The sequence below is a fragment of the Equus asinus genome, chromosome 9 (assembly GCF_041296235.1).
Source record: "Equus asinus isolate D_3611 breed Donkey chromosome 9, EquAss-T2T_v2, whole genome shotgun sequence".
NCBI lineage: Eukaryota > Metazoa > Chordata > Mammalia > Perissodactyla > Equidae > Equus > Equus asinus.
In genome coordinates, this window is record NC_091798.1 from 80,117,656 (window position 1) to 80,143,688 (window position 26,033).

Here is a 26,033-nt window from a genome sequence, read left to right on the forward strand (position 1 = left end):
TAAGACTACAAAAGATCTTTAATGCTCCACTAATCTTTCCCGATCAGATGGTCTAAAAGTAAGAAATGCACAAGCGAGTAGGGGGAGCTACAATTTTTAAAGCTCTTTACTACAAATAGACTAGAATCAAAACAATAACATCAAGGTGGCTAACACTTTGAGAACAAAAGACCAGAAGAGAAACAGAGAAAACATCAGATTCACTCCCCACGCCGACACACATGCTCATCTCTCTCTGATGAGACTCTACTTTATATCTGATGATCCTTGACACTTTATATGTGTTTACTGTTTAAGTCAGTATATCCCCATAGAAGGTAAATTCTACCAGAGCCACAACTGTTCTATTGAGTGCTGTGTCCTCAGTACCAAAAACAGCAGGAAGCATGTTGTAAATGTTTAAGAAATATTTATTGAATAAATGAACTCCACTTAACCAATTTACCTTCCTACAAGAGCCCTGACCAAAAGATCATTTATGTTACACGTTCGGTTATTTGTCCCTGAGAAAAATGGAATTAAGGAACGCCTGAATATCTGAGTAAAAGAAACTCCTCTGAGCAACACTTGAAGTTACAGGCACCATCATACTAAAAAAATTGTGTTTAAACTGGAACAAATCTAGGGTTCACACTACACTGAAACAGTCGCTCCAAATCCTCACCAGCACAGAAGCTAGCTTCTCAGACTAGAGGAACCCAGTGCCCAGTTCCTGCTACTTTCTATTTCTCAGTGGCCCAGTTTTGCAAAGTGATCCTAAAAGCCACGATCCCAAAGCAATCAGCCTTAAAGACCACTTTCACTCATCATCCTGAAACCTGACTCCTGAGGTGAGAAACAGAAAACCACTCAACTATCCAAAAGGAGAGCTAGCAGTCACCAGCCCCAGGTCTATTTTGCAGGTCTGAAGCGTGAGTAAACATAGAACCTGTTCATCACATGGCATGCACGTGATGAACCATCTTTGTCCCAGCGTCTCAAGTGTGTTTTGACTCAGCCAGATGTCCATCCTCATCCTCACTCATTAATCACTACAATCATTTCTTAGCCCTGCAGCAGAACCTGATATCAACTTTTTCTCCTCAACAGCAGTTGTTTTCTTATCACTTTGAGAGGGAATGTGGTCTTGACAAGAACACTATAAGCTTCTCACAAGCAGAATTTTCATTTTCTTTTCCAATATGATAGGAACTAACATGGTTCTAATGAATATAACGCTTCCCTTGCCACATACACAATAATAAATTTGATGTCACATTTCTAGTAAATTTCAAGACTTGTAATGTGCCAATGATACAAAACAAAATTAAATAAACTATTTTTTCCAGTGATTTATTTTGAAGGTTTGTTCTAAAATCTAAATGTGGTTTTGGTATGCCATCTTGGTAGGCACTGATCCGCCATAGCAACTGACGAGCACTTCCATTCTCAGCTGCTGTCCTGAGCCCACGAAGAACCCTCTGCCACCACCCTATCCAGGACCATAAGCTCTCCTCATGATCCAGTAACTAATGAGGTAATGCCTGGGATAACCAGGAGCCTCTAACAACCATTTTGATTGGTCTATGCCTCTGCCAAACTAATTGCTAAATATCTTGACTATCAGCCCTGGTCATATTCAAATAACTGTAATAAAATATGTACATCACAGAATCAGGGAGGAGGCTGTTGGAGTGCCAAAATAATTTGACAAGAAACACGTAGATGGCATTAAGTTAATGTGAATCAAAATTAGTTAAGTAACTGGTAGAACAGAAGTAGAATTTACAATACCCAATAAACTAGAGCAATAGGAATAAGTAACATTAATTCTAATTGGTGCACCTTTGTAGGGTAAAAAACAAACGATGATGCTGCATATGAAAGGAAGTTACACAACTGCAAAATTATGACTGAATTATAATTAAATGGCTAAAATAAAATAAAAATTCTGGGAAGCATCAAATCCTAGAAGTGGATCACAGAGATGTTTATTCTAAAATTTTCCTTTCATAAAAGAGAAAGATAAAGCATAGACACCAAGTGATTTAATCAAGGTCTCCCAGTTAATAACTGATCTGGGCCAAAACTATAGGCCTCATGATTTTAAGTTTTCTTTCCACTATACTGTTTTATCATAGTGTATGTGAAACTCTAAAACACTGTGTAAAACTCACAAACATTTGTATAACGGCACAGTAGGTACGAATCATGAGATGGCCTTGTCAATATACCAGTTAGTGTAAAGTATTGACAAGCTGAGCTAATCCACTTAAAGAATACAGTATAATTTCAGAGAAAAACTGCAAACTATCACCAAAAGATTTTCTAAGATCCATACGGAACTCTTTAAAAACAGTCATTGTTGGGGCCGGCCCAGTGGTGCAGTGGTTAAGTTCGCACATTCTGCTTCGGGGGCCCAGGGTTCACTGGTTCAGATCCCGGGTGCGGACGTGGCACTGCTTGGCAAGCCATGCTGTGGCAGGCACCCCACATATAAAGTGGAGGAAGATGGGCACGGATGTTAATTCAGGGCCAGTTTTCCTTAACAAAAAGAGGAGGATTGGCAGCAGATGTTAGCTCAGGTCTAATCTTCCTCAAAAAAAAAGTCATTGTGGGGCCACCCTGGTGGCATGATGGTTAAGTTCGCGTGCTCTGCTTCAGTGGCCTGGACTTCAGATCCCAGGGATGGACCTACACACTGCTCATCAAGCCATGATGTGGTGGCATCCCACATACAAAATAGAGGAAGATTGGCACAGATGTTAGCTCAGGGTCAATCTTCCTCATCAAAAAAAAAAAAGTTATTGAATTTTTAGGCTATTGTCATGTGTATACCCAATAGTACAAAAGTTATACAAACTGCAATGGTTCAAAAGCAGAACAAAAGGAAATAGTTTTAATCTATTTCCCAACAGATACAAAGAATTTCCTGACAATGAGATCTTAGACTTTAGGATGGATTATGGAAAGTGGTTGGGAAATTCCGAATGAGGTTTCAAAACACAATAGGTCATCATTGTGCTTGGATGATTAAATTAAGTATTTTCTAGAGGAAGAAAATGACAAATGTTTTTAAGGTTTTACCTATACTGTGAAAGTATAGATTCAATGACTGTTTAACTGGCTCTGAGATAAGTGACATTTACAGTCCACTAAATTCTAGCCTGGCACTCAGAGCAACATCATGAGTTCATGTTACATGTCCATACCCGAGAAAAAAATTGTTTAAATGAATTATGATAAGTGATTTAAGTAATGCACCCTCTTAAATTTAGGATAGAATGATCTTATCACAAAATCTGTATCACAAAAGTACATTTTTATCTGCATCGCTCCAAAGATATACCTGCAATAATGATCATGGCAAAAGCTGCAAATCCAGCATCATCTTTTTCCTTCACAATCTGTGCTCCCCCTTGAGGGTCTGTGAGAAACACAAAGAAGAATTCCTGCCCCTCAGGCTCCTCATCATCCAAAATTTGAACCAATATTTTACGTTCTCTTTCTCCATCTACAAAGGAAAGGATAACACTTTGTTCTTCAAAGTCTTCTTCTTCAATTGCCCACGTTAGGTTGGAAATTCCATAGACATCACGAAGGGGAAATGTACTTGGTTCCTTCTGAGCAGATCTTTCACCAAAAGTTTTAACTGTTACACTTACATTGCCAGTAAACCCATCAGTTCTTCGGATGAGAACTTCTGCAACATTAAATGTGCCATTCTTCATTTCCTCTTCAACGTAAACTCTGGATGGCCCAAGACTAAATGTTCCATGAATGGCAACACTGGCAGTTACAGTGGTCACATCAGGCTTCTCAGACATGGCAGATGTACCAGGAAGGGTGACAAGTTTCCCAGGAATGGCATATGTACCACCGGCCTCAGTAACAGTGGCAACTATCTCAGTTGGCTGTGGAATGGCAGTTATCTTGGTTGTCTCAGAGAGTGTGGTGGAGGAGTCCGTCTCTATAGGAATGAGAGCTGTGTCAGTTGCTACAGCCACAGTCGTCTTGGGGAAAGAAACATCCATTTCTGCCAGGTCACCATCATCCAATATTGTGATCACTGCCACACTGAAATCCAGATTCAGGCGTGGTCTCCAATTAGCATCGAACTTTTGTAATCCTTTCATTTCTACTGAAGTTAGATTAACGTAAAAAATTTCTTCTGTCTCAGAAAGCTGATCGTTAATAATGATTATTTCAAAATCAACCTCAGCTTGGAATTTTTGAAAAAGCAGTTCCCCATTCTGAACAGGCTCAAAGTCTTCCAGGGGCTTTGCGCTTCCTGCAGTTGTCTGATAGGAAACTTTAACAAGATCGCCGTGGAACCCAAACAGTCTTTGTACATGTAATCTGATCGTCTGTGTATCCTCTGCCACGACGATATTTCTTGAACTAGGGGAAAGTTGAAAGACTCCCATTGGTTCAATTTCAGCAACAGTGAAACCTGATCTGGAAAAACAAATTATACCATGAAAGAACAGACAAAAAATAGGAACACTGCAGAGATTCATCACATATCTAAGATGCTGCTTAGGTTTATTTAAGATGTCCTTTCAAATTCCATAAAACTCTACTTACTTATTGATGAAGATACCAGAGCACGAGAAATGTAAGAACAGGGGCTGCAACGCCAGGTGAGGGGACCTAAGAAGTTTTAGCAAAGTGAAGAACTCATTCATCTCTTGTCCATTTCCCCAGTCACCCCACAGAAGCTCTCTAAAGGATCTGAAACATTGGGCTCCGTATTTCGATCCATGCACAGGAAACCAAAAACTCTTACATGTTCTGGATGCCAGCCAAACTTCTTAACTACCAAATAGAAATAGTTGCCCCTACTAGATGCAAAATCCTTGCTTCTTCCAACTGGTTAGTAATGGGACTATTCCCTCAGACAAATGTTGCTAAAATTTATATATGAATTGGAAGAAACATCTATGATTGAATGACATCCTTATCTTTTTCCTCTGGTAGGCCCATCAGCATAATTCAGACCACAGACATATTTTCTTCAGCTAACAGGTTTTTTTAAACTTAAATTTGAATGCCTTTAGGGAGAACACCCCAGAGCCCATTACTCTCTGTTGTCAAGAACTCATCATTCAACACACAGTATAGTGGTTAAGAGCTCAGACAGTGGCCAGACACTCTGGGTTCAAATCACCACCCAACACTTATTAGCTGTGTGATGCTGGGTTCGTTACATAATCTGTCTGTGACTCATTATCTTCATCTTTAAAAGGGGATACTAACAATAGCATCTATGTCATACGGTTGCTGTGAAGAGTAAAACAAATAAAATTTAATTTTAAAATACGTATCTTAAAGCAATGCTTGGCCTAGGGTAAGCACTATAAAACTGTTAGCTATTACTGTGGTTGTTAAAGGCATTTGAATTTGTCACCCTGAAATATGTTCTGTGGCCAAAGATTTTTTAAACGGTATATGTATAATCTAAAGCCATATTCAATTCTGCCAACGAATATCGCCCACACATAAACATATATACAAACATACTTCCACACATTTTCCACATTTTACAAATAAGTAAACTGAAAAACAGAAAGATCAAGTAACTTTCCCAAAGTCACACAGTAAGCAAGCGGCAGAGTCAGGACTCAATCCATGTGTCTGGCTCTCTGTTGTTCTTATCAAGCTGAGCCCAAGTATGAGAAAAATAAATTGTTTTTGGCTGGGACATAGTTATCTGCAAATATACTGATTTAAATTAAATTCAAAAGAGCCACTGGTTTAAACCAGTTGCATTATCATCTTCCTGTGATGCCTTATTCTTACTCTTAACCCCCTGGGGAAGTCAGGTATTTTTCAGCTGCTCCTTTAAAAACAGGTGAATTTGCCACCATGGTTCTTACTGGAGGTGTTACCCCAGGCCAACACTCTCGAGGTAGAGGTCATAATGAACCCTCCTCAAGGCCAGCAGTAGGTGGTGACCCTAGGAAAGCCAGCCTCCCTCTGTGGCACCTTGGGCACGCTGGCCATATTCTGCTCTACACTAAAATTGTTTCTGCGTCTGCTTCAAGGAAAGCGATCCTTGTGTCTTTTTCTGTTTCGACTGATAAATTCCAGACCATTCCTCAGAGACTTTCTTGGTTGAGAATGGGGTGGGTCTTACCGAAGCTGAGCCCCTCCTGGGGCACCGCTCTGCACCCCCGAGAGATGAGTAACAAAGGCCTCTGGCCGCCCAGGGCTGGGAAATGTCCACAGCAAGACTCCTCTACTTTGTTCTCCATGGGAAAACGAAAGGCTCCCTAAAAGGGAACATGAAAAGGGAAGTACGGTTTCACTTCTGAGTTCTCAAATTGGGATTCAACTCTTAAAAATGTACCGCAATATCTATCTTCTTTTCCAGAATTCTTTGACTACAGAAGGTAAAACATTGTAAAAGTGGGGGAAGGTAAACAAACTGATAAGAAGCCCCCTAGACCACACAAACCTTGCCTTCAATCCCAGTCTGCTCATCCCATTGATTCCTTTTTGTTTCTTTGTTACAAAATCAAGTAGTGGGAAGAGAATGGCGTTAGGCAAGCTCTGATGTGTACTTGGCATTAGACCGTGGTTTGAAATGTGGCCCCAGCATATTTTAGAGACACATATTGAAGCAGTTTGGAGGGAAATATCATAATGGGCGTATTTTACTTTAAATTACTTCAGGAACATCTTTCGAAGTGATGGATATGTTTAGTCCCTTGGTTGTCGTGATGGTACCATGGACGCACGCATATGTCCAAACTCATCAAGCTATATACATTAAAGGTGTGCAATTTTTTGTATGTAATACAATAAAGCTAAAAAATAAAGCTAATAAAGCTAAAAGATAATAATACATAACTTCAAAAAAATGTCACAAATATGGTGGAATGTAACAACTGTAAAATCTAGACAGTGAGTTTATGGGTGTTTATTTTACTAGTCGCTTTACTTAGCATCATGTTTGAAAATTTTTATTATAAAACTCAAAAAACTCAACAAATCTGCTTGAAAATATCAATCTACTTGGAAACTCCTGCTATTTTAGTTTAATCAAGTTATAAATTCACTAAAGCTTTTGAACATTAATTTTATATGTAAGCACAGACTTACATACACACTCATAAAGAACAATATTTCTACAAATAAATCTTTTTGTACCTAGTAAGTGGTTACTAATACAAAAAGAAAAAAACTAAATTATATTGAGCTGTGCATATCATCCAAAGTGACAGAAAGGGTGAGGGCTTGAAGACAAGGGCTTCTGCAGAAGAAAGGGCTAGAAAATACACAAGAAGGATAATTACGTATCTTTAACTTAGATGACGTGCCAGAAGGAAAATGAGGAGGCATCAGTGTTTGACATATCAGAGCAGGGGTACCCATCAGAGGTTAAGAAACCTCAGGACCCAGGGCAGTGCTGGTGCTCCGGGGTCTCTCGTTCAAGCATCCACATTTGCGCTTTATCTATTTCTGGGCTTTCTATTGGGATGGAAGTTGGCATGAAATGTTGTCATTCTACGGTTCCTAGCCCTCACCCCCATCAGCTTGAGGAGTTCAGTTTCCATTCCTTCTTATCTCTGTGATGCAAGACCTTAGGAAAATGAAAGTCATTCTACCCTCACTGAGAGACTGAGGCTCTCAGTCCACGATGCAGGATTCATCAGAGTCATTACTGAGGCTGAATGGCTTTTGCCTGGTGACCAGCAGGACACTGTAAATAAAGGAGGGGGAACTTCAAAGATCCTGAGCCTGCTGGAAAGTCCTTTATAAACTGTCATTATAGGAATTTGCAATGAGCTTTCTATAACACGGTAGAGGTCAAACCATCCAACATTTGCATCTTCCTCAGCCTCACAGAGCTCATGGTATGATTTCAAAAGGAAGTAGATGAAGTAACAGCTGCTCTACTGTCAGAATATTCAGGTGAACGTGTAAATGGATACCAAGGCGTGTCTTTTTTATCACTATATGGGCCAAATTTGATTTTTAGAACTACTTTTAACAAACTACTAATAGATGGGCAGACTAGTCTGCTTAGTGACCTCTATTTCCAGTTGAAGTATGAAGTTTTTAAATGACTGAATAAGGTTTTCCTCATCTCATCAAGCAGCCTGCACAACCCTGATCACTTAAACACGGGAGTGTTGTATTAGAAAGCAAAACCGTTCGGTGTCCAGAGTAAGGATGATCCAAGAAAACCATCGGCCAATTACACACCTCCATGTTCTACAGGCTCATCTTAGAAAAGCCACAACTCACCCAGTTCTGGGGTCATGTTGCCGACAACAATGAATTCAGGGATTTCTGACCCAGGAGCGTATCCGGCCGCCCAGGCCACGGTGAGAGAGCCATATGTGCCTCTTCTAGAAACCACAACGTGGCTCGTCCCAGCAGTGATGTCCACGAGAGGAAAAGCAGTAGATGCAAATCCAACCTGAGGAGAAACATGCTTAGAATATTATTCTATTTCTCCCTAAAGGTGCTCGTTTTCTGAAGAGTGGGTTAAATGTCAACTTCCCCTTTGTTTATCTATATATTTTCTTGTTTTAAACTATACTCAAAGAGTAATGTTTAAGAAATGACATCTCAGATTTGAAAATGTATTCTATTTTATAACTCAGATTATAGTTTACAGCTTTATTGTTTAATCAAATTGTAACCCTTTGAATTAGCAGAATCTAAAAAAGACAAATGTAATTATGGTTAAATGAAAGCAAAAGATTAAAAATGGCATTTTAATACGACTTGGTCACGGGCCTAGACAACCGCTTTGTCTAGAACTCAAGTTTGACTCCTTTCTAAGATATCACAAATTTCTTCGTTTATAAAATGAGCACGATGAACTCGATTTCCTGGTAAGGTTCTTTTCAGTTCTTTGATTCAATTTAATTTTTTTTTGAGGATCATAAAGCTTCAAAGTTTTTTTTTTTTTAAATAATCATCTTTTTCATCTACATTGAGTAAGATCTCGTTTGAAGCGCAACCTTCCCAGGCTATGCTGGGATTTATAGATGATTTATGGATGAAATAAGTTCTGGTCCATGCCTAAGAGTGAAATCAGATTCCTGGCTTTACTTTGTGATCTGTATGACTCAGTTTACCTTTTATTCCTAATATCTATAAATTTTGGATACCATATGATCAACAGTTATATGTAAGACTCATTCTCCCCATTTCAAATTGGAATGTAGAGTAACAGAAAAGTATGAGAGGATGTTACAGGATAGCTTCAGAGCCACAAAAAAGAAAAACAAACTTTCAATTTGACACCAGCCCAGACTCTCTGTTACAGTGAGGCTTCTGCTCAGCAATTGCCAAAGGCTTTGGTAAATCTAGATCATGCTTGCTCATGGCTAGAGGCTGTTTGAAGGTGTCCTAGCCCCATCACACACACACACACACGGCTAAGAATACAGAGGATACACCAGGGACGGGAATACACTATGGCTGGCCCTATCTTGCCATTTGGGGTGACACAGTCTGGTGACAACGTGCGTGGACAAGGAGTAGGAAATACTTTACTACTCCAAATGAATGGTTCAAGTTGAAAAGAATCTTTTTCATAAAAATCTGTGAGCAAAAAGAAGATAAAAAAACTTCAAAGCATTATTAAATTCTATACCCTCACTCCCTCTTGAACAGAGGACGTGAAGAAAGAAAACATTCCTCTCAGTTATTTGTAATATTGGTGGATTCCAGTTTAGGGGACAAAGCAAATGCATTCCCTGTGGAGGAGTAGCCCAGGAGGGAGTAACTGAAGAGCATCCCCTTAGTGGCCAGAGACCGTGTTACATAAGCTGCTGGCCAGATCTGCGCAGACTCCCGCCCCTTCATCTGCACCAGTTCCACGTCAGCATCTTGGGCCAGGCTTGCCTTAGTCAACATGAAGGCGCTCCCACCTGAAGAGCAGGATGCACTGATATCTCGTAATGGTTTCAAAAATACACATGCTACCACAGCCAGAGACAACAGCCGTGTCTTGTTGCAATCCTGACAGAATCGGCCTACACAGGAAGCAAAGCCCTCAAGGTGTTCTTTGTTCTAACGTGAATTTATGAAGACGTGAGGAAACCATCTTTCTTCCGATCAACTCAGGTAGAATATTCAAATATTTAGGTGCAACAGTGTCACAGGATCTCACCACTAGCCTTTATCTACATAAGCACAAACTTGCCACAGAAAACAGAGTCCCCAAAACTAAAGACAAATATTTACAATGTTAGTAAATGAAAAAGTCTGAAATATTAACTAATGTTTCATTCTAATTTTAATTATTTAGCACAAAATACCTCTATATTGAATATTCAATATCAAGAGAAAACCTGGAAATTTTGACTTCAGGTGATTGTTATTTTAAAAATGCTATACCTTACCTTCAAATTCTACAAGACATAAACTTTCTAAAACTCCAAAAACGGAACATATTTTTCTACCGAATGTTGAAGACTGACAAATTATTTTCATGTAGTGTATCCATAATGTCTCTTGGATATTCATAGAATTACTTAGATTTAAAGAAATAGTGAATTGTAAGAGATTCTAAGAATCTTAGTCCTTCCTGTAAAAGCTGCCCTCTTGTGGTTCCCGGATAGTACCACACTCAGGGCCGCTTACCTGGGAATTGGCAGCTTCCTCTGGGACAGAAAGGACAGCGGATTTTGCTTCCTGGAGAATTTTTGGCATTCCATAGAAACGTCCACCAACAAGCATCACAGTCACCAGCTGCAAGGTGAAATTCGAGCCCAGGGATAGAAAGACCTAGGAACAAACAGTATGAATGAGTTTTTTAGTACCATAAACTAATTTTCAGAGAAAAACACTGACATTTGACGAGTCGTTAGCACACTGTCTCGGGTTCCTTTAGTATCAGCTTTATCAACATATGTTCTTTCCCCCTTGTTATAAAAAAAAATCACCAGTATGAAGACTGTGGAGCAAGGAGTGGTATTTGTAGAGTATAAAAAATAGAAATTTGCAAATTCTCTGTGTGTTTCCAAAGGGCCCCAAGAAGCATGAGCGTCACAGAAGCAGTATTAGTGATAGAATTACGTGCCACAGGGATGGAAGGAGCTCACTGATGAATAGTCAGCCCCTAAAACCAGCAAAACTCACTTTCTTCCTCTTCATTGACTAATAACTAATAACGCTAATGATGTTTACTCAAAATGGATAATGATTTAGGTATACCGATTATTTGAATATTTTGGATAAATAGAAAATACTAAACCATGTATTAGATTACCAATTTTCATAATCTTAGAATGCAACAAAATAGGGGAAATCCTGAATTTAAAAACTGCTGTTACACTAAAAGACTTTCCTTTTTGAAACTTACAACACATTTTCCCATAGAAACATTGCTATTGATGATGGGTAAGCCCCCAAGTTACCCCATAACCCGGAACACTACTAAAAACTCAGTACATCTTTATTGAATATAAAAACAACCATTTCTGTGGAATCTGTTTGTCCTTTAAATATCATGTCCTTAAACACCCATCACCCCCCCAAAATGTGCAAAACATGTACTACAGCAGTTTCAAATGTTGTGCAACACAGGGGTAGCAGATGTTTCATTCATTCAATCACTCTTCGTGTTTTCAAAATGGCATTCACCGAACATGAATCATAGGTCAAGTGCCAAGGAAACAGAAATAAATCACAGCGTCCTGACTTCAATCATGTGCCCCAGCCCCATGCAGTTCACTGGCTGGGCAGCTGAGGGTTTCTTTAATCCTTATTTCCAAAAGAATGAAGGCCCAGGTGTCAGTTTAAAGCACCCAGTCATTTGTGCCCTTCCACCCAGCTCCTCTGTTCATGGGCCCATCCAGCACACAGACTTGTGTCATGTGGCAGATCCCTGGGGGCAGGAATTAACCATAAAGTTGGACAGGAATGACAACGCATTTGAGGGGAAGCTGGTTTGCCTACAGAAGAACAGCAGTTAGATTAATTTGAAAAGGAACTTAAAGGTTTTTAGGAGCTGATCATGTTCTCCAGCATGCCCTTCCATTTCTCTGACCCAGGACTGAACCACCAATACGGTTTTACATATTTCCCACCATTCTGGATGGCACTGGGGCACAAATAGAAGGAATTTACAGCCCCATAATATCCTGTGCACATCTCGAACACTGCTTATCCACATGCTTTTACAATGGGGTGTTAATGGGTCTTCTCCCACACTAGGCAGGGAGCAACACGACAACAGGATTGTGTCTTTGCCATCTTTGGATCTGCTGTGCTTCTCACAATAGCAGGTTCTCAATAAACGTTTGAATAAATGACTCAATGGCAAATATAAAATTCTTCTTGCATTCTAACTTAAATTCTTCTAAATTTAGACTTGTTTCTTTAGTGTGCCAATGATTCTTATTGTCAGTGTGTGCCTCATACAAGCCTGTTGTTAATCAGGGGTGGTAATAGTTTACACTCCAAGGTCCTGGTGGTAAACAAACATCAAGATCCTTCTAGTTTTCAGAGCCTAATGGAAACTTACCCTGTTCAAAGACCCATTTGAAGGTCCTTCTCTGTGGCTGACCTGTCCAAAGTCCTAACTTTTACTAGGAGGGTGGAGCAGGTTGAACTGTACGTAACTCTTGTAACTAATCCCCAGCTTCAAAGAGCGATGTGTAACACTCAGTATGTGAGGGAAGAAGGAACCACTGAAAAAGTCCCACCCTTGGTTTATGCACGTCACACCTTCCCCCAAACAGTTACCTTGAAAGACTAACTCATGCAGCAACACCTAATAATCTTGGTGCAGTCTTACACCACACGTCCTGGAATGTGAGAGGGAGAAGGAACCAATGCCATTTTAACTATGTTCATGACAGATGTTAAAGTAAGCAATAAGAGGAAGCTTTCATGCATGCATAAGCTAGTAAATTTGTGTTTCTCTCTATTGAAAATAGAAATCATAAAAATAATTAAAATAAGTTTAAAGAAAATATTAAGAAATTTATAGATAATTCAAATAGTATTAGGAAAAGCTAAGTATCTTTACAAACTGTACCACCAAGCTTTCAAAATGAAATGAAAAGAAGACTACCATCCTTCAAAACATTCCAGGTACCACTCGTGACAAGAGACAATCTAAGAGGCAGGAAGATCGAGGGTCTCAGTCCATCTAATATGTATCACATATTTTGGTTTTTCTATACATAGTCTGAGAGTAATTCTACACTATCCACATTGCTTAGCAAAATAATAGAATAATAGACTCTTCACTGTGGCATGTCTTATTATAAAATCTTATTATAAAATGATACAAAACTATTCCTTGAAAAGTTAAAGGAATGCCGCCTGGTGTTTATTAGCAGAGACTATAACTAGAATATGTTCAGAAGGTGATGTTATGTAGATGTGTATGGGAAAATGTTTCAAGGCACATAATTTAAGCACACTGTATTTTGTAAAACTTTTCTCACTTGTAAATGAGACTTAGTACAATGATATTCTGGTTAACTGAATCCGCCTCTCATTTCCCCAGCTTGTGCTCTATATTCCAGTCTTGAGAATTTTTGGATATAGGAAACGGAGGTTACAAACTGATAAAACAGGCCCATGGTATTAAGTCAGTCCCCTGGAGAACCACAGGGATGGAGAAATAGCTATGGGACCCATGTCTCACTAAGAAGCCTTCATTTTTCCCCTTTATTAAACAACAAAGACAAGACCCAGGGGCACAAAAGATCAAAAGGTTACAGAGCAGGTATGAATTAGTATAATACGCTGAATGATAACCTATTTTCTATTGATCATAAGCTTATATGAAACTAAGATCATCAATTACTGGGTGGGCTAAACTTAGTGGAATACAAATAGAAAGCTGCTTCCTTTCTCTCCTGTTACTGCTTTATGGGGTTTCTTTCCACTACCCTTTGACAACGTTGTGGTTAGATCTCACAGCTTTCAGTCACTTTCAGAAAGGCAAGGGCCACATCTATATCAATGAAAACTTCTATCTCCATTCAGTTAACCCTCCCTGTTTATCCCAGTTCTTGCTCCAGCCACACCTCAAGATCTACAGTGACAAAGGGGTCATGGTATGTTGTCTCCATCCTCCTCCAGGCCCCACTTGGACCTTTCCATCAATTTTCTGGCACTTCTAGGGGCAGTGGAGGGGTTGATTTGAGAAAGAATGACAAAGATCTTGCCTTGCTGCTGTAGTGCTTTCTCAGCTAACACTGGCTGACTGCTATCCCTCCAAGAGGGTAGGCACCCAAATGCTCGCCCTTTCATGGAATCGATTTGGGTGTTCCTTGAAGACTTCAGAATCCCACTCTTCACTATTTGTCCATGGAGACGATGACCTTTTTGATTCTCTCCTAGCTTCGCAATCCACCCTGCAGATTTTTCTCAAGATGATGCTAATCTGGTTACCCTTTGGGGCAGCCTCTCTTAACCATAAGATAATTAATTCCCCGTGTCATAATGCATCCCATGTATGAAATAAATTAACTTCTCTCCTATGCATTGTACCATCCATGGGAGGATTAAGACGGTCACTCAAATCATTTTCTGTGGTTCAGACTGAGAAAGCCTGCTGGGGTATCTACTTGACCTACAGGAAATCCACATATTCTTATCACTCTCACCCTAAATGATGGCAGAGCAGTCTGCTGCCCTCTCTCCTCATTGCCATCACAGAAAATCAGAGCCAATTTCCTAGGTTCCAGATTTTCAAGGAGAGAAGCAGGTACCAGTCTCTGTGTTCACGCAGTTCCTCCAAACTCCAGGGAGCACATCTCAGTCTTTTTCTCACTGCGCTGCCTTTTGGAAGGAGCACTAGGAAGCCTACAAATTTTTCCCCTTCAATAAGCATCCTGCAGGTGTGTGCAAGTAGGTGTGTACGCGTGGATGTGTATGCACAGCACTTGGAACAGTTCTTGGATACTACGTAAGTATTAAAAAAAGTACCTACTACTGTTTAGACAAAAATATTTTATCTCCAAATAGGAATATACTTAATTCATTTATAATCTGCAACTGTATTCTCCAACAATTGCTATGCATTTCTATGGCATTTTTCATGGTTACATTGAAATTTATCTGAAGAAGATTTTAAACTGATCGTGAGATCAGCAAGGGCTCTTCAGAAGCAGCTTTGATCAAAGAAACTAAAGATGTGCTACAAACCTGACTTTTCACTGGCACCGTGTCCACCTTATATCTGGTCCCATCCTGGACCACCAGTTGCCTCTCTGCATTTTCAGTAACAATCGGCTGCTCCTTTTGATCAGATGATATTCGATATCCAACAGCCACCTCTCCAAACGTTCCAGCAAGCCGGGTTATATTAATTTGAATGAATCTACTAAGGTTCTGCCCAATAAATATCGACTGGTGATCTGAATGCAGAGCAAATACCCCATGTGGGTCATCATTTGCAGAAACAGAGAACCGTGTGATGCATTTTTCCGGATCCAGTTCTGCTCCTCCCTCTACAGAAACAAGCTGCATCACATAATCTTCCTCCACCTCGGGTACATCATCTGGCAGCACATGAACATCAAAGGTCACTTCACCCTCTCCATCAGCTATGGTGAAAAATCCTTTCGCAGAAAGAAAGTCTCCAGTAATATCAAACTCACTACTTATTTCCCAGTAAACCTAAAATAAAAGGAAAAAAATCCAACCAAGTTATATAATTCAGTATATTGAAATAAAATCCTTTAAATTATACGTTGTCCTTCATAATATACAAAAAATAAATTTTAACTATGAATCATTTTATTCAAAGCTAAAGTTTCCAAATAGTTTAGAAACTATGGAGGAATGACATTGGCATCACGAAATATATTAACTCTTTCAGGCTGTCGTATGCAATTTGCAGGACAGGAGTACAAGATCTCATTTCACCTACTTCTAAAATAATAACCTATTCTGAAGAGATAAAGAGAAGCAAGCTAACCTTAAAATGCCAGTTCCACAAATATATTCAAGAGTGAACCACCCACATTATTTGAAGATAAAAAGTGAGTAGATAATCTGATACTTCATATCAGAATATGTTTTGTTCGCTTTTAACAAAAAAGGAATATCCATAAAGTTTCAAGAATTAAGAATCATTCTCCAAGAATTTTTGGACTCTAAACCATAAAGTTTCAGCTGAAGAAGTACCAGTTGATCTCCAATAGAGTAAAAGAGGTAAATTCATAGAGAAATCTCAAAAAATATGTTTGCTAGCAAACAGATATCCTTAATCTGTTAGATGAATATCCTGATGATTTACAATAGCATCCCCAAACATTCTATATCATTATAACACAAATGAAACCTCTTAAAAAACAGCTGCTAAATGGAAAAAATATATTGAGATATAAAGCCGTGAAGAATATATTAAGCAATTTGCCAAAATCATTGATAGACTTAAGTAGGAAAAGCTTCACATTACAGCAAACAAGAAAATTCAAAATAGTTGAGCCATACTCTTCATGATTAAGTATCAGGAAGATCTTTTTAATCTAATTGTAACTAAATTTAGAAAGATAGCTAGGGGTTGATGCTGGCTAGAGAGCCCAAAGGTGCTTAAATGAACTTTCTTGGCTTCTCTGAAAACTCATGTCACTTCAGTTTATCAAACGTTTAACCAGCACATGCAGTGTCTCCATTCTTTTCAACCGTATTTGTTAGGCAAATTGTTACTTTACTTAAAAATCCAATGAAAAATGATACCGTGATCACTCCAGAAATGCCCTTGACTCTTCTGACAAAGAAAGTAATGGTTAGGGGCCCTTCCAGAGCTGATGGCTCTGAATAGGTCTTCTCAGATAAAGACTCAGGAGCAAACTCAACAACTCCATTTGGATCACCAGACTTTTGTATCTAAAAATAGAAACGGAGAACACAGTGAATAACACACTAACTATGGAGGAAATTATAGTATCTAACAGATCAATACACAGCTAAGCTGAAGAAATAAAAGAAACAGAAATAACACCTGAATATAATCTATCTAGCTACTGATTTTTTCTTTAAGGTATGCTTTTTGGTGAGGAAGATTGGCCCTAAGCAAACATCTGTTGCCAATCTTCCCTTTTTTTTTTTCTCCCCAAAGCCCCAGCACAGAGTTGTACATCCTAGTTGTAAGTCATTCTAGTTCTTCTGTGTGGGATGCCGCCACAGCACGGCTGGATGAGCAGTGTGTAAGTCTGCGGCCAGGATCCGAACCAGGAAACCCCGGGCCTCTGAAGCAGAGTGCGCAAACTTAACCACTCAGTCATGGGGTCAGCCCCCTAAGTACCAATTTTTAAAAACCTTCTTTACTACACGGATTGTTAACTAAACAAGTAGGTTCTTATTCCCCAAGGATAATGGAATGTGTCCAGAAAATTACAATTTGTAGAATCTCAAAAGGGTAGTACCTCGATGCCTGAATTTAGCTTTACTTTCCCCATGTTTGCTTCACTTAACCAGCTAATTTTAACTAAGTTCTTTCTACTGATTCAGATACAATGTGGAGAGAAGCAAAAAGCCCTGTGATGGTAAATTTTATGTGTCGACTTGGCTAGGCTACGGTGCCCAACTGTTTGGTCAAACATAGTCGAGGTGTTGCTATGAAGGTATTTTGTAGATGTGATTAATATTTACCATCAGTTGACTTTAAGTAAAGGAGATTAACCTTGATAAGGTGGGCGGGCCTTATCCAATCAGTTGAAGGCCTTAAGAGCAAAAACGGCGGTCTCCCAGAGAAGAAGGAATCTGCCTCAAGATTGCAGTTGAGGAGTCCTGCTTGAGCTTCCTGCCTGCCTGCCCACAAAACTCAAACTCAAGACAGCAACTCCAGTTCTTTCCTGTTTCCTGCCTGCCAGTTTGCTCCATGGATTTTGGACTTGTCAGCCTCCAAAATTGTGTGAGCCAATTGCTTAAAATCAATCTCTCTCTCTCTGTTTCTCTGGAGAAATCTGACTGATACAGACCCCAGACAAGAGGATTTTCCAAACTTAAAAAAAGTGCACCTCTCCACATTGTTTTCAGTAGCCTTGGTCCCCAGCACTTTCCGCCCTGATGGACTGTGTGGTTCATATCAAACATGTGGAATTCACATCTGATCCAACACATCGCTGTGTTAACTGAACAAATACCATTCTTCCTTCCAATGATCTGACTCATTACTAGTTAATAACTTTTACGTACTTTGATGGCAAAGATATCCAATGTTTTTGCTGACGTAACAAATACCTCCTCTCTACAAGTGCCAAAGATTCCAAAAACACCAAATTTTCTCTGAGTGCAAAGTAAGTATTCATCACTATATTAAAGCCTTGCCTTTAAAAAGTTACCAATAATCTGGCTATATAATAACTAATATAAAACAAGAAAGTCTGACCCATAGGAATTATTATGACTTTACTGGTTTTGTAACTTACAATTAATTCATCATGAGCCTGTAGAGTTTCAACAAATGCAAATGCATTTTCTGATAAATCCATTAAATCCTAAATCTTATGGGAAAAATAAAGTCAGACTTACTGTTAATATAACATCTTTAGCTCTGGAGTCTAATTTAGCTTCTCCTTTCACGAGTTGAAGTTTAATAATGAAAGTCTTTTCAACCTCAGTTTCTTCATGAGGATAGATCATCAGAAGTATGGTTCTTACTCCACCTTCTCCCTCTCCAAAATAGAAGGACCCGCTCACTGGGTCTGCAATGTCTCTGTTCTGTGGTGCTAAGGCTTCCTGGGAATTGGGTCCTACTATCTCCCAGTGCACCTGCAGGGTGTTTGTTTTTTTAATAGAGATGATCAGTTTTAAACAAAGAATTACTTTGCAGGATATGGACTATTAGAAAAAAAAATACATATACATGAAAATTATTCTAGACTATCTCCAGCAAATTCCTATGTTATCAACTCATGTTTTTAAAATAATGGTATTTGCAAATATAAACCGTATATTATGTATGTATACATAATATGAGTATTCATGGATAACAAAGCTAACAAGAAAAGAAAACTCAATACCCGATCATTTTTCATCACCACAGGATAACAAAAATATAAAAGTACATATTTTAAAAATATATACACGCTAGAGAAATATAAAAATTTTTTAAATATGTGATTACAACACTGTCATGCTGTGTGCACAGGTTCTGTCAATCAAAACCTATTGGAATAAGACAATAAAACCATGTGAAAAGTCTGCTGGGTGTGCAATTCTTCTAAGTATACTTAAGTAAACTCCTAGTATAAAATGAATGGAAATTTTTATAAATTGTTATAAGAAATAAAGTTTTTGTTATAATATATGCATTTTTTAAAGTTTCTATAATTTAAAACTTTTCATATCCAGAAGAAAGAAAAATCAGGCACTTCTCTTTGCTTCTTTTATCTTTCATCAGCACTGGACAAGGCCGATCATCTCCTTTTCCTTGAAATACTGTGCCCTGTCTTTCTTGGCTTACATGATACTTACATGATACACACCTTCCTAACTTTCCTCTTTCTTTACTTCTCAATCTTCCTTACTGGCTCTCCCTCCTTAGATCCCTAAACACTGGAAGCCCCAGGCTCGGTCCTGTATCCTTCACATCTCTATCTACCTTCCCTAAGCCCCATAGTTTCAAACATGTGTCAACACCTTCCGAACCTGTGTCTGCAGCCCTGCCCTCCCCACGACCCACACTCGCACATCCCCCTGCCTGCCTAACTCCTCCACTGGATGTCTAGTAACTATCTCAAATTAACATGGCCAAAACAGAACCCTTGATTTCCCCCCAAGCTTCTGCATCTCAGTGAACAGCATTACAATTTAACCAGTTGTTCAAGCTAAAATTCTAGCCGTTATTCTTGATTCCTCTCTTTCTCTCAGCCTCCACTAGCCCAGTGAATTTCTCCTCCAAAACATACTCAGTGTCTTTTCACTTCTCACCATCTCCATCTCCACTCTTGTCTGAGCTGTCCATTTTCCCCACAGCAGTCATAAGTGAGCTGCTTAAAATGACAATCCAGTGGCATTGACATCATTCCCCTGCTTAAAACTCTCCAATGACATCCTATTTGCATTTAGCATAAAATCTTTAACCTGTTTTAAGAGGTTCTCTGTGATCAAACACCTCCTGACCCCTCTGATCTACCTTGTGCTGTTACCCCCAACACATACAGGCCCCCAGCACACAGACCTCCCCATCCCTCAAACATGCCAGGCTCGTAGATCTACCCAAATGCTCATCCCTCTACATGACCCCCTCTTCCTCCTCATCCACCTTTCAGCTTAAATATCATGCCCTCACCATCCAATCTAGAGTAGCCAGCAGGTCACTCACAATTGTGTCTCTTGATTTTATATTCCTGCAAGGCGCTTGGTGTTACCATACCATTTTCTCTTTATTCCTTTGTTTATTGTTCTGAAAAGTCTATGAGAACAGACATGAGGTTTGTCTTGCTCACCACTGTGTTCTCGGTGCCCAGAACAGGGTCTGGCACATGGAAAACATTCAACAAATACTTGTTGAATTAATGCAATTTTTCAGGATCCTTCATTTAATTTCTAACTTGCTCTCAAGAGTTCCCTGAGAACAGCTGTATGCCTCATACATTTTTATGTGCTTCATAGGACCTGGAAGCTACTTTACCTCTACCAGGTAATTAATAAATATTATTGATTGTGAATAAATAAAGGAATATATTTGAGGAACAAGAAAATCCAACACCAAACTCAATCTATCAAGAATTACTTTTAAAACCATGGGAGGAATAACTGTACCTGAATCTCACCCGAGAGGCCTCCAGTCCGCTCCAGCAGCAAGGGTAAAATCATTGTGGAATTGGGATTAGGAACAGAAATTTTGCTTTGATTGAGAAATCTTACAACGCCAAAGGGAGAGTCACTCTTGGCTATCGTGACTCTGCTCACTAGGTGGCGCCCAAGGACCGCTCCACCAGTAGCTCCAACCAGCAGAATTTCAATGGGCTCTGCAAATTCACTGCATAGCAAGAAGGAACAATTCTGTGAATCTAAACACATTAAAATGCTTCTAAAATCCAATAACTAGTCATTTTCCAAATTGGTCATACATATTCAAGGCACAGTAGTCACACACAAAGTGGGAAGAAGACGGTACTCAGCTAAAATCATGAATGATCAGCTTCAATATTACATAACTTGGGAGAGTTACCAGACTTTTTCCCACTCTTTTTAATTGCTTAACGCATTAAAAAAGTGCATGATGTTTCCACATTCTGATTAGACTTTTCAAATCCAAAGGAACAAAAATTATTTCCTCTATTTGAAAAAGTGACATCTACAGTCCTCGGTGGTCTCCCAAGCCCTTTTTCCCTACTCCAGTACCCCTAAAAGTTTTTCACTTGTTTCTCAATGGGCCCATGTATAATCTAAAATTCTATTATCAGTGCAAAATAGAGGTAAGGATTGGAGCACAGTGTTCGTGCTGTACGTATGCCCATATTATTTCCGATATCACTAAGTAGTATTACCTTTCATTGTCATCAATGATGGAGATATTTATAAAACTTAAGTTCTGCCCGTGCTGAAAGGTGACTGAACTGCCATGCAGCACGTAATCGACACCCCCAGGAACGGCGGAGGCGCTCTGAGAGATGAAATCAGCCGTCACGCGGCCGTAAGTTCCATGCAGCCTCACCACTGGGATCATGACCATCCCGACATCTTCCTCCACTGTAACGGGAATCTGGAATTAACTGGTACGCCAGACAAAGCAACTAACTTCAATTAAATTGGCAATTAAACATAATGGTACAATGCAAGCACTCAATTTTTCCAAAGTTCACTTATCTCTCTAAAAAAATGATTAGTGAAAATATCATGACTTTTTTTAGGAGGAGTATAGTTTGTCACAAGTTGAAAGTTGTAGTGAGTAATATAAGTTAGAATTTAAATAACCTATTGAATTAATCATAATCATTAGCATAGGCATTCTTCCTCTGCATGCCACATACAAATAAATGACCCTTCACTAGAAAGAGAATTTTCACTGATTTCTAATCATCTGAAATTAAGTACTGCATAAGTTAGAAAGATTCACAAAAATGTTTGAAATATAAATATTTCAATAATCCTAAGGTTAAATATAATTTTTCTAAATTGCCTCATTCCCAACCATTCAGCTTTGGCATACACAAGCAAGGTTCAAGTCTGGCCAAAGGTAACTCAAAATATATTTTTAAAATAAATATATACAAAGGCAGATATAAATATATACACATACACACCGAAGCAAGAAAATTTATGGATAGGAATTCAAACTGACAATGTCATTCTCAGGTACTCTGTAATTCACAAAGTGGTGGTAAACTTATAAGTAAGGTTACTGAAACCTACCTTCGAAGGCAGTATACCTTGGGTCAAATTCAATGATGCCCTCTGCATTATCATTTTTCATTATTACGATTCGGACGATGGAGATGTTTCCTATTTCAGGAGGCTGATCCACCTGCAGTCCACTTTCTTGGATGGTAAAATCATACCCTCTTGCAAAGTAATAAAAAATAAAATGAGTGCATAATTGCTTAGCATGAACTGAAGCGTCCTCTGAGCTCCCAGAACTTAGTCCTATTAAGCATTTTAGTCTTTTTAAAGATCTCCAACACTAAAATACTCTTTTTTTTTCCTAAAATGATGTTTGAAACAGATTTCTGTGTTGCTCCCAATTATCACCGCCTGCGTGAAACCAGAGCTAATGTAGAGTTATTAAACATAGGCAATGGGAAGATAATAAAACTATTAGGAAATCGGGAAGAAGCTGTCATAAAATGAACCTCTGGGGCGAGGAATGCACGACTGAGCACGTGCTACAGTCATGGAAGGAAGAAGAGAATGTCTGTCAAACTGTAGAGCCCTCAGAGACGGAAACCAGCTGGGCCGGAGCCTCCCAGGGCTGGGCTGAGAGGGTTACTTTAAAGAAATACTGAGTATCATGCCACTAAAGAAATTTCAAGCTAAACCTTCAAGATTCAAGAAAATATTTTAACATCTGTGGAAACCAATTATAATCAATGCCTCTTCTTTAATATAGATGATAGTTTACTTGACTAATGACATATTTATGCAAAGTAAGTTTCCTTTGTTTTTTTAGGTTGATACTATCCCCATAAAAGAAAAGTTTTGACTTCCAGAATTTTATATCACTTTAATTCCCAGAGCTAAGAAAATGGCACTAAACCATTTTAGTCTTTCCTGCAATTTCCAAATTCTATTTATCTGGCATTTTTACCCTATCTAATTTCAACAGTTTGAAAGCTAGTTCATAAGATTATACGTAAGGCAAAATTAGAAAACTGGGGATTAAAATATTAAATGAGAAGATTAACTGTTATCAGTAGTCTGAGACGGTTTGTAGATAAGTTCATTACCATAACTGAATACCGGAGCAGTAAATTTTCCGGCAACTAGGCAAAATGGGTTTATACTGTTTTCCTTTTCAGATCAAAAGAAGCCTAGAAATTTATCTGGAAGGGAAAACTGGTTTCCCCAGAATTAAACTCAAGTAGGAATTGCTTTTTTAAAGGTAGAAGAGACAGCAAATGCTTCAAGCCCTACTTGTCAATAACACAGACACGATCTCACATTTCATGAGCTACTTTTACTAAATTTCACCTATTTTAATCAAAATAGTCAGTGACCAGTTCAGATTCCAACACATTTAATATAAGTACAAATTCATTCCCATCGCCAGACACAGAGCCATCTCTGGGAAATTTAAGATTTGAAGTGTGTGCAAGCCCACAATATTTTTTTCCAGGTGGAATGATGTATACTCTACCTAAATCACCCTGAAATGTTTTAGTTAAAAAAAGCTTTTGAAGCACGGCATTTACATAACAAATGCAAAAACATTTTCAGGCACAAGAAAACTTCCTTCAGGACTTATCTAAATGCAAACATTCTAGTCGAAGGTTTGGCTTAAGCTGTCATGTAGGTCTGCTCCACCTGTGGGCACCTCAGCATGCCAAAGGTGTTTCCGCCCTTGATAATCAAGTCTGCTCCCACCAAATCAGCGATGAGAGGGTCTCAGTATAGTTAATTCTGGATCTTCAGTGAACCTTGCTGCACATTAATGGCCAATTTTCTTTGACTCAAATCTTTTCCCCACTTTAAAACTGCTACTGGGCAAGCCTCTACCTCATTCACCCACAGAGAGGACCAGAAAGCCCTTAGAGACATCAAAGGAAGACATCTCTCACTCCAGCCCTTTCACTGGAATGGAGACAGAGAGAGGGGTGGCAAATTCAGCCACACCAGCTGACCTTTGACCTGAAGAACAATGACTCTATTTCCTTCCCGAGTTACTACAATCCCCCACCGTGTTTAATTCTCTGGCTGCCCAGAGTGAATTCACACAACAGAAACACATACTTTCCACTTTCCAGAAAAAGAAAATTAGAGTTTAGAATACTGCACAATTAACAGTTAGCCTTTGTCATAATTTCCCTACTGTGCCCTGTTCTAACGTCACATAAATCTGAGAAAGAGCAAATCTGAGACAGTTTTACAGTTCCGTATAACTCCTACCCAATGTGGCCTTTCCTCTTTCCTTCTCTCTTTCTGCTTTCTTCTTTTTCCTAATTTATTATTTTTTTGTACTTTACCTTCCCAGGAGTTCCACCTTTGTAATCACGAGAGAAAATTCCTCGGGGCCTTCAGGAAGACCATCATCAAGTATTTCAATATGCAGGCTTTTTGCCACCTCCCTTGCTTCAAAGAGGAGCTCCCCTGAGGCAGGGATGAAGTCCAGGCCTGCCTCGGCCGTCCCACTCAGGGTCTCATAGCACAGCCTCACGGGGCCGGAAGACCCACCTGAACGAAGGACCGTGATGTTAACCTACACGAGAAGCAGTGTTTGATTTGATTTGGATGATTAATCTACCAGACAATGCTTAATTTTTATGGTCTCTAATTCTATTTACCAGCATTATGTTGAAATTATATATAAACTTATAAGAGTATGTTAACGTTAAAATGATCTTAGGTGCAAATGAATCACTTTGTGTAAACTTTGGAATATGACCAAGGAAACACATTTCAAAGATCACTCACAATATAAAAAACCAAACTGCTATTTAAGATTTCAAGCACTTCACACTCTACCCTTTGTGCTGCCTCTGCCACTCGAAGTTGCTCGTGTGAGAAGGCGAATTGGCCATAGGGAAAGTCACTGGCAGCCATGGTGATATTGGCAGTGCTGCTGGATTCACTCAGTCTTCCCCCCTCACTGATTCCAGCCAGCTGAAACTCATAGAAATGCTTTTCCTCAGGAATGTCATCATTCAAAGCCTAGAGGAGGATAAAAAGAGCTATTAGCAGCAGAATCTGTAACATTTAAAGAAAAATATCACATAAGCAACAACAACGAACTGTGGGATGATAACTACCTCCCAGCACGCCACCCCCCAACCACATACACACACACAGCAACGTGCATAAGAGAAAGCAGGAACACTGATACCTGTATGACTACAATCGCGGCAGACTGTCCATCTCGCATTGTCAGTTTTCCCGATGTTTCAGCAAATTCCCCCACAGAAGGAGGGAATATCCTCCAGTAAACTGTGACCTCCCCAGAAATCACTGGGCCACGAACAAGGCTACAACAACATACAAAGTATATTCAATACATTTTATTGAAGGAACTTTTCCTAAATATTTGCTTTATCTTTCATCAATAAACAATTTTGACATTTCAAGAACATGCTGCATTTAAATAACCTTTATCTATTTGGGGTTTACCTTATTTACACTGAGCTTGTGTAAATCTGCTTGATAAGAATACTGACAAAAGCTGAAGGCTGATAGTGAAAGGTTTAAAGGAATAAAAAAAGTATTCACAGACTTTTCTCTTAATACACAAAGTCCAAAATATGAATAGCCTAAGAAAGTTCTCCAAACAATAGTAAACACTTCCTACATGCAACGTTAATGGAAAAACTACGAAAAAGATAAAGTTTTAACTCAAATTCAGCTACTTCATTGAGAGTTGCTGTCCCACTCCTCATGAGAAAAAGTGTAACAAAGTTGTCTAAGGTCATACTACCTGAGTTATATAATTAGCTCTGATTTTAGAACACTTCGAA

The 26,033-nt window shown here is 39.0% G+C and overlaps 1 protein-coding gene across 3 annotated transcripts in view; it reads right to left on the reverse strand.

Annotated features, from left to right (window-relative positions):
• The window catches only part of ADGRV1 (adhesion G protein-coupled receptor V1), a 511,472-nt gene that overhangs the window by 302,952 nt on the left and 182,487 nt on the right, over positions 1 to 26,033 (reverse strand). For 2 of the 3 annotated variants that reach the window (XM_070517787.1, XM_070517788.1), the window contains 14 exons: positions 25,409 to 25,547; positions 25,051 to 25,236; positions 24,552 to 24,784; positions 22,285 to 22,433; positions 21,420 to 21,621; positions 20,689 to 20,908; positions 18,454 to 18,693; positions 16,657 to 16,806; positions 15,118 to 15,591; positions 10,591 to 10,734; positions 8,236 to 8,410; positions 6,119 to 6,254; positions 4,567 to 4,632; positions 3,329 to 4,437 (listed from right to left, as the gene is read on the reverse strand). In XM_070517787.1, coding sequence (XP_070373888.1) covers positions 3,329 to 4,437; positions 4,567 to 4,632; positions 6,119 to 6,254; positions 8,236 to 8,410; positions 10,591 to 10,734; positions 15,118 to 15,591; positions 16,657 to 16,806; positions 18,454 to 18,693; positions 20,689 to 20,908; positions 21,420 to 21,621; positions 22,285 to 22,433; positions 24,552 to 24,784; positions 25,051 to 25,236; positions 25,409 to 25,547 — 3,623 coding nt within the window. The remainder of the gene's footprint in view (positions 1 to 3,328; positions 4,438 to 4,566; positions 4,633 to 6,118; positions 6,255 to 8,235; positions 8,411 to 10,590; positions 10,735 to 15,117; positions 15,592 to 16,656; positions 16,807 to 18,453; positions 18,694 to 20,688; positions 20,909 to 21,419; positions 21,622 to 22,284; positions 22,434 to 24,551; positions 24,785 to 25,050; positions 25,237 to 25,408; positions 25,548 to 26,033) is intronic. The other variant, XM_044780002.2, reaches the window with a different exon arrangement.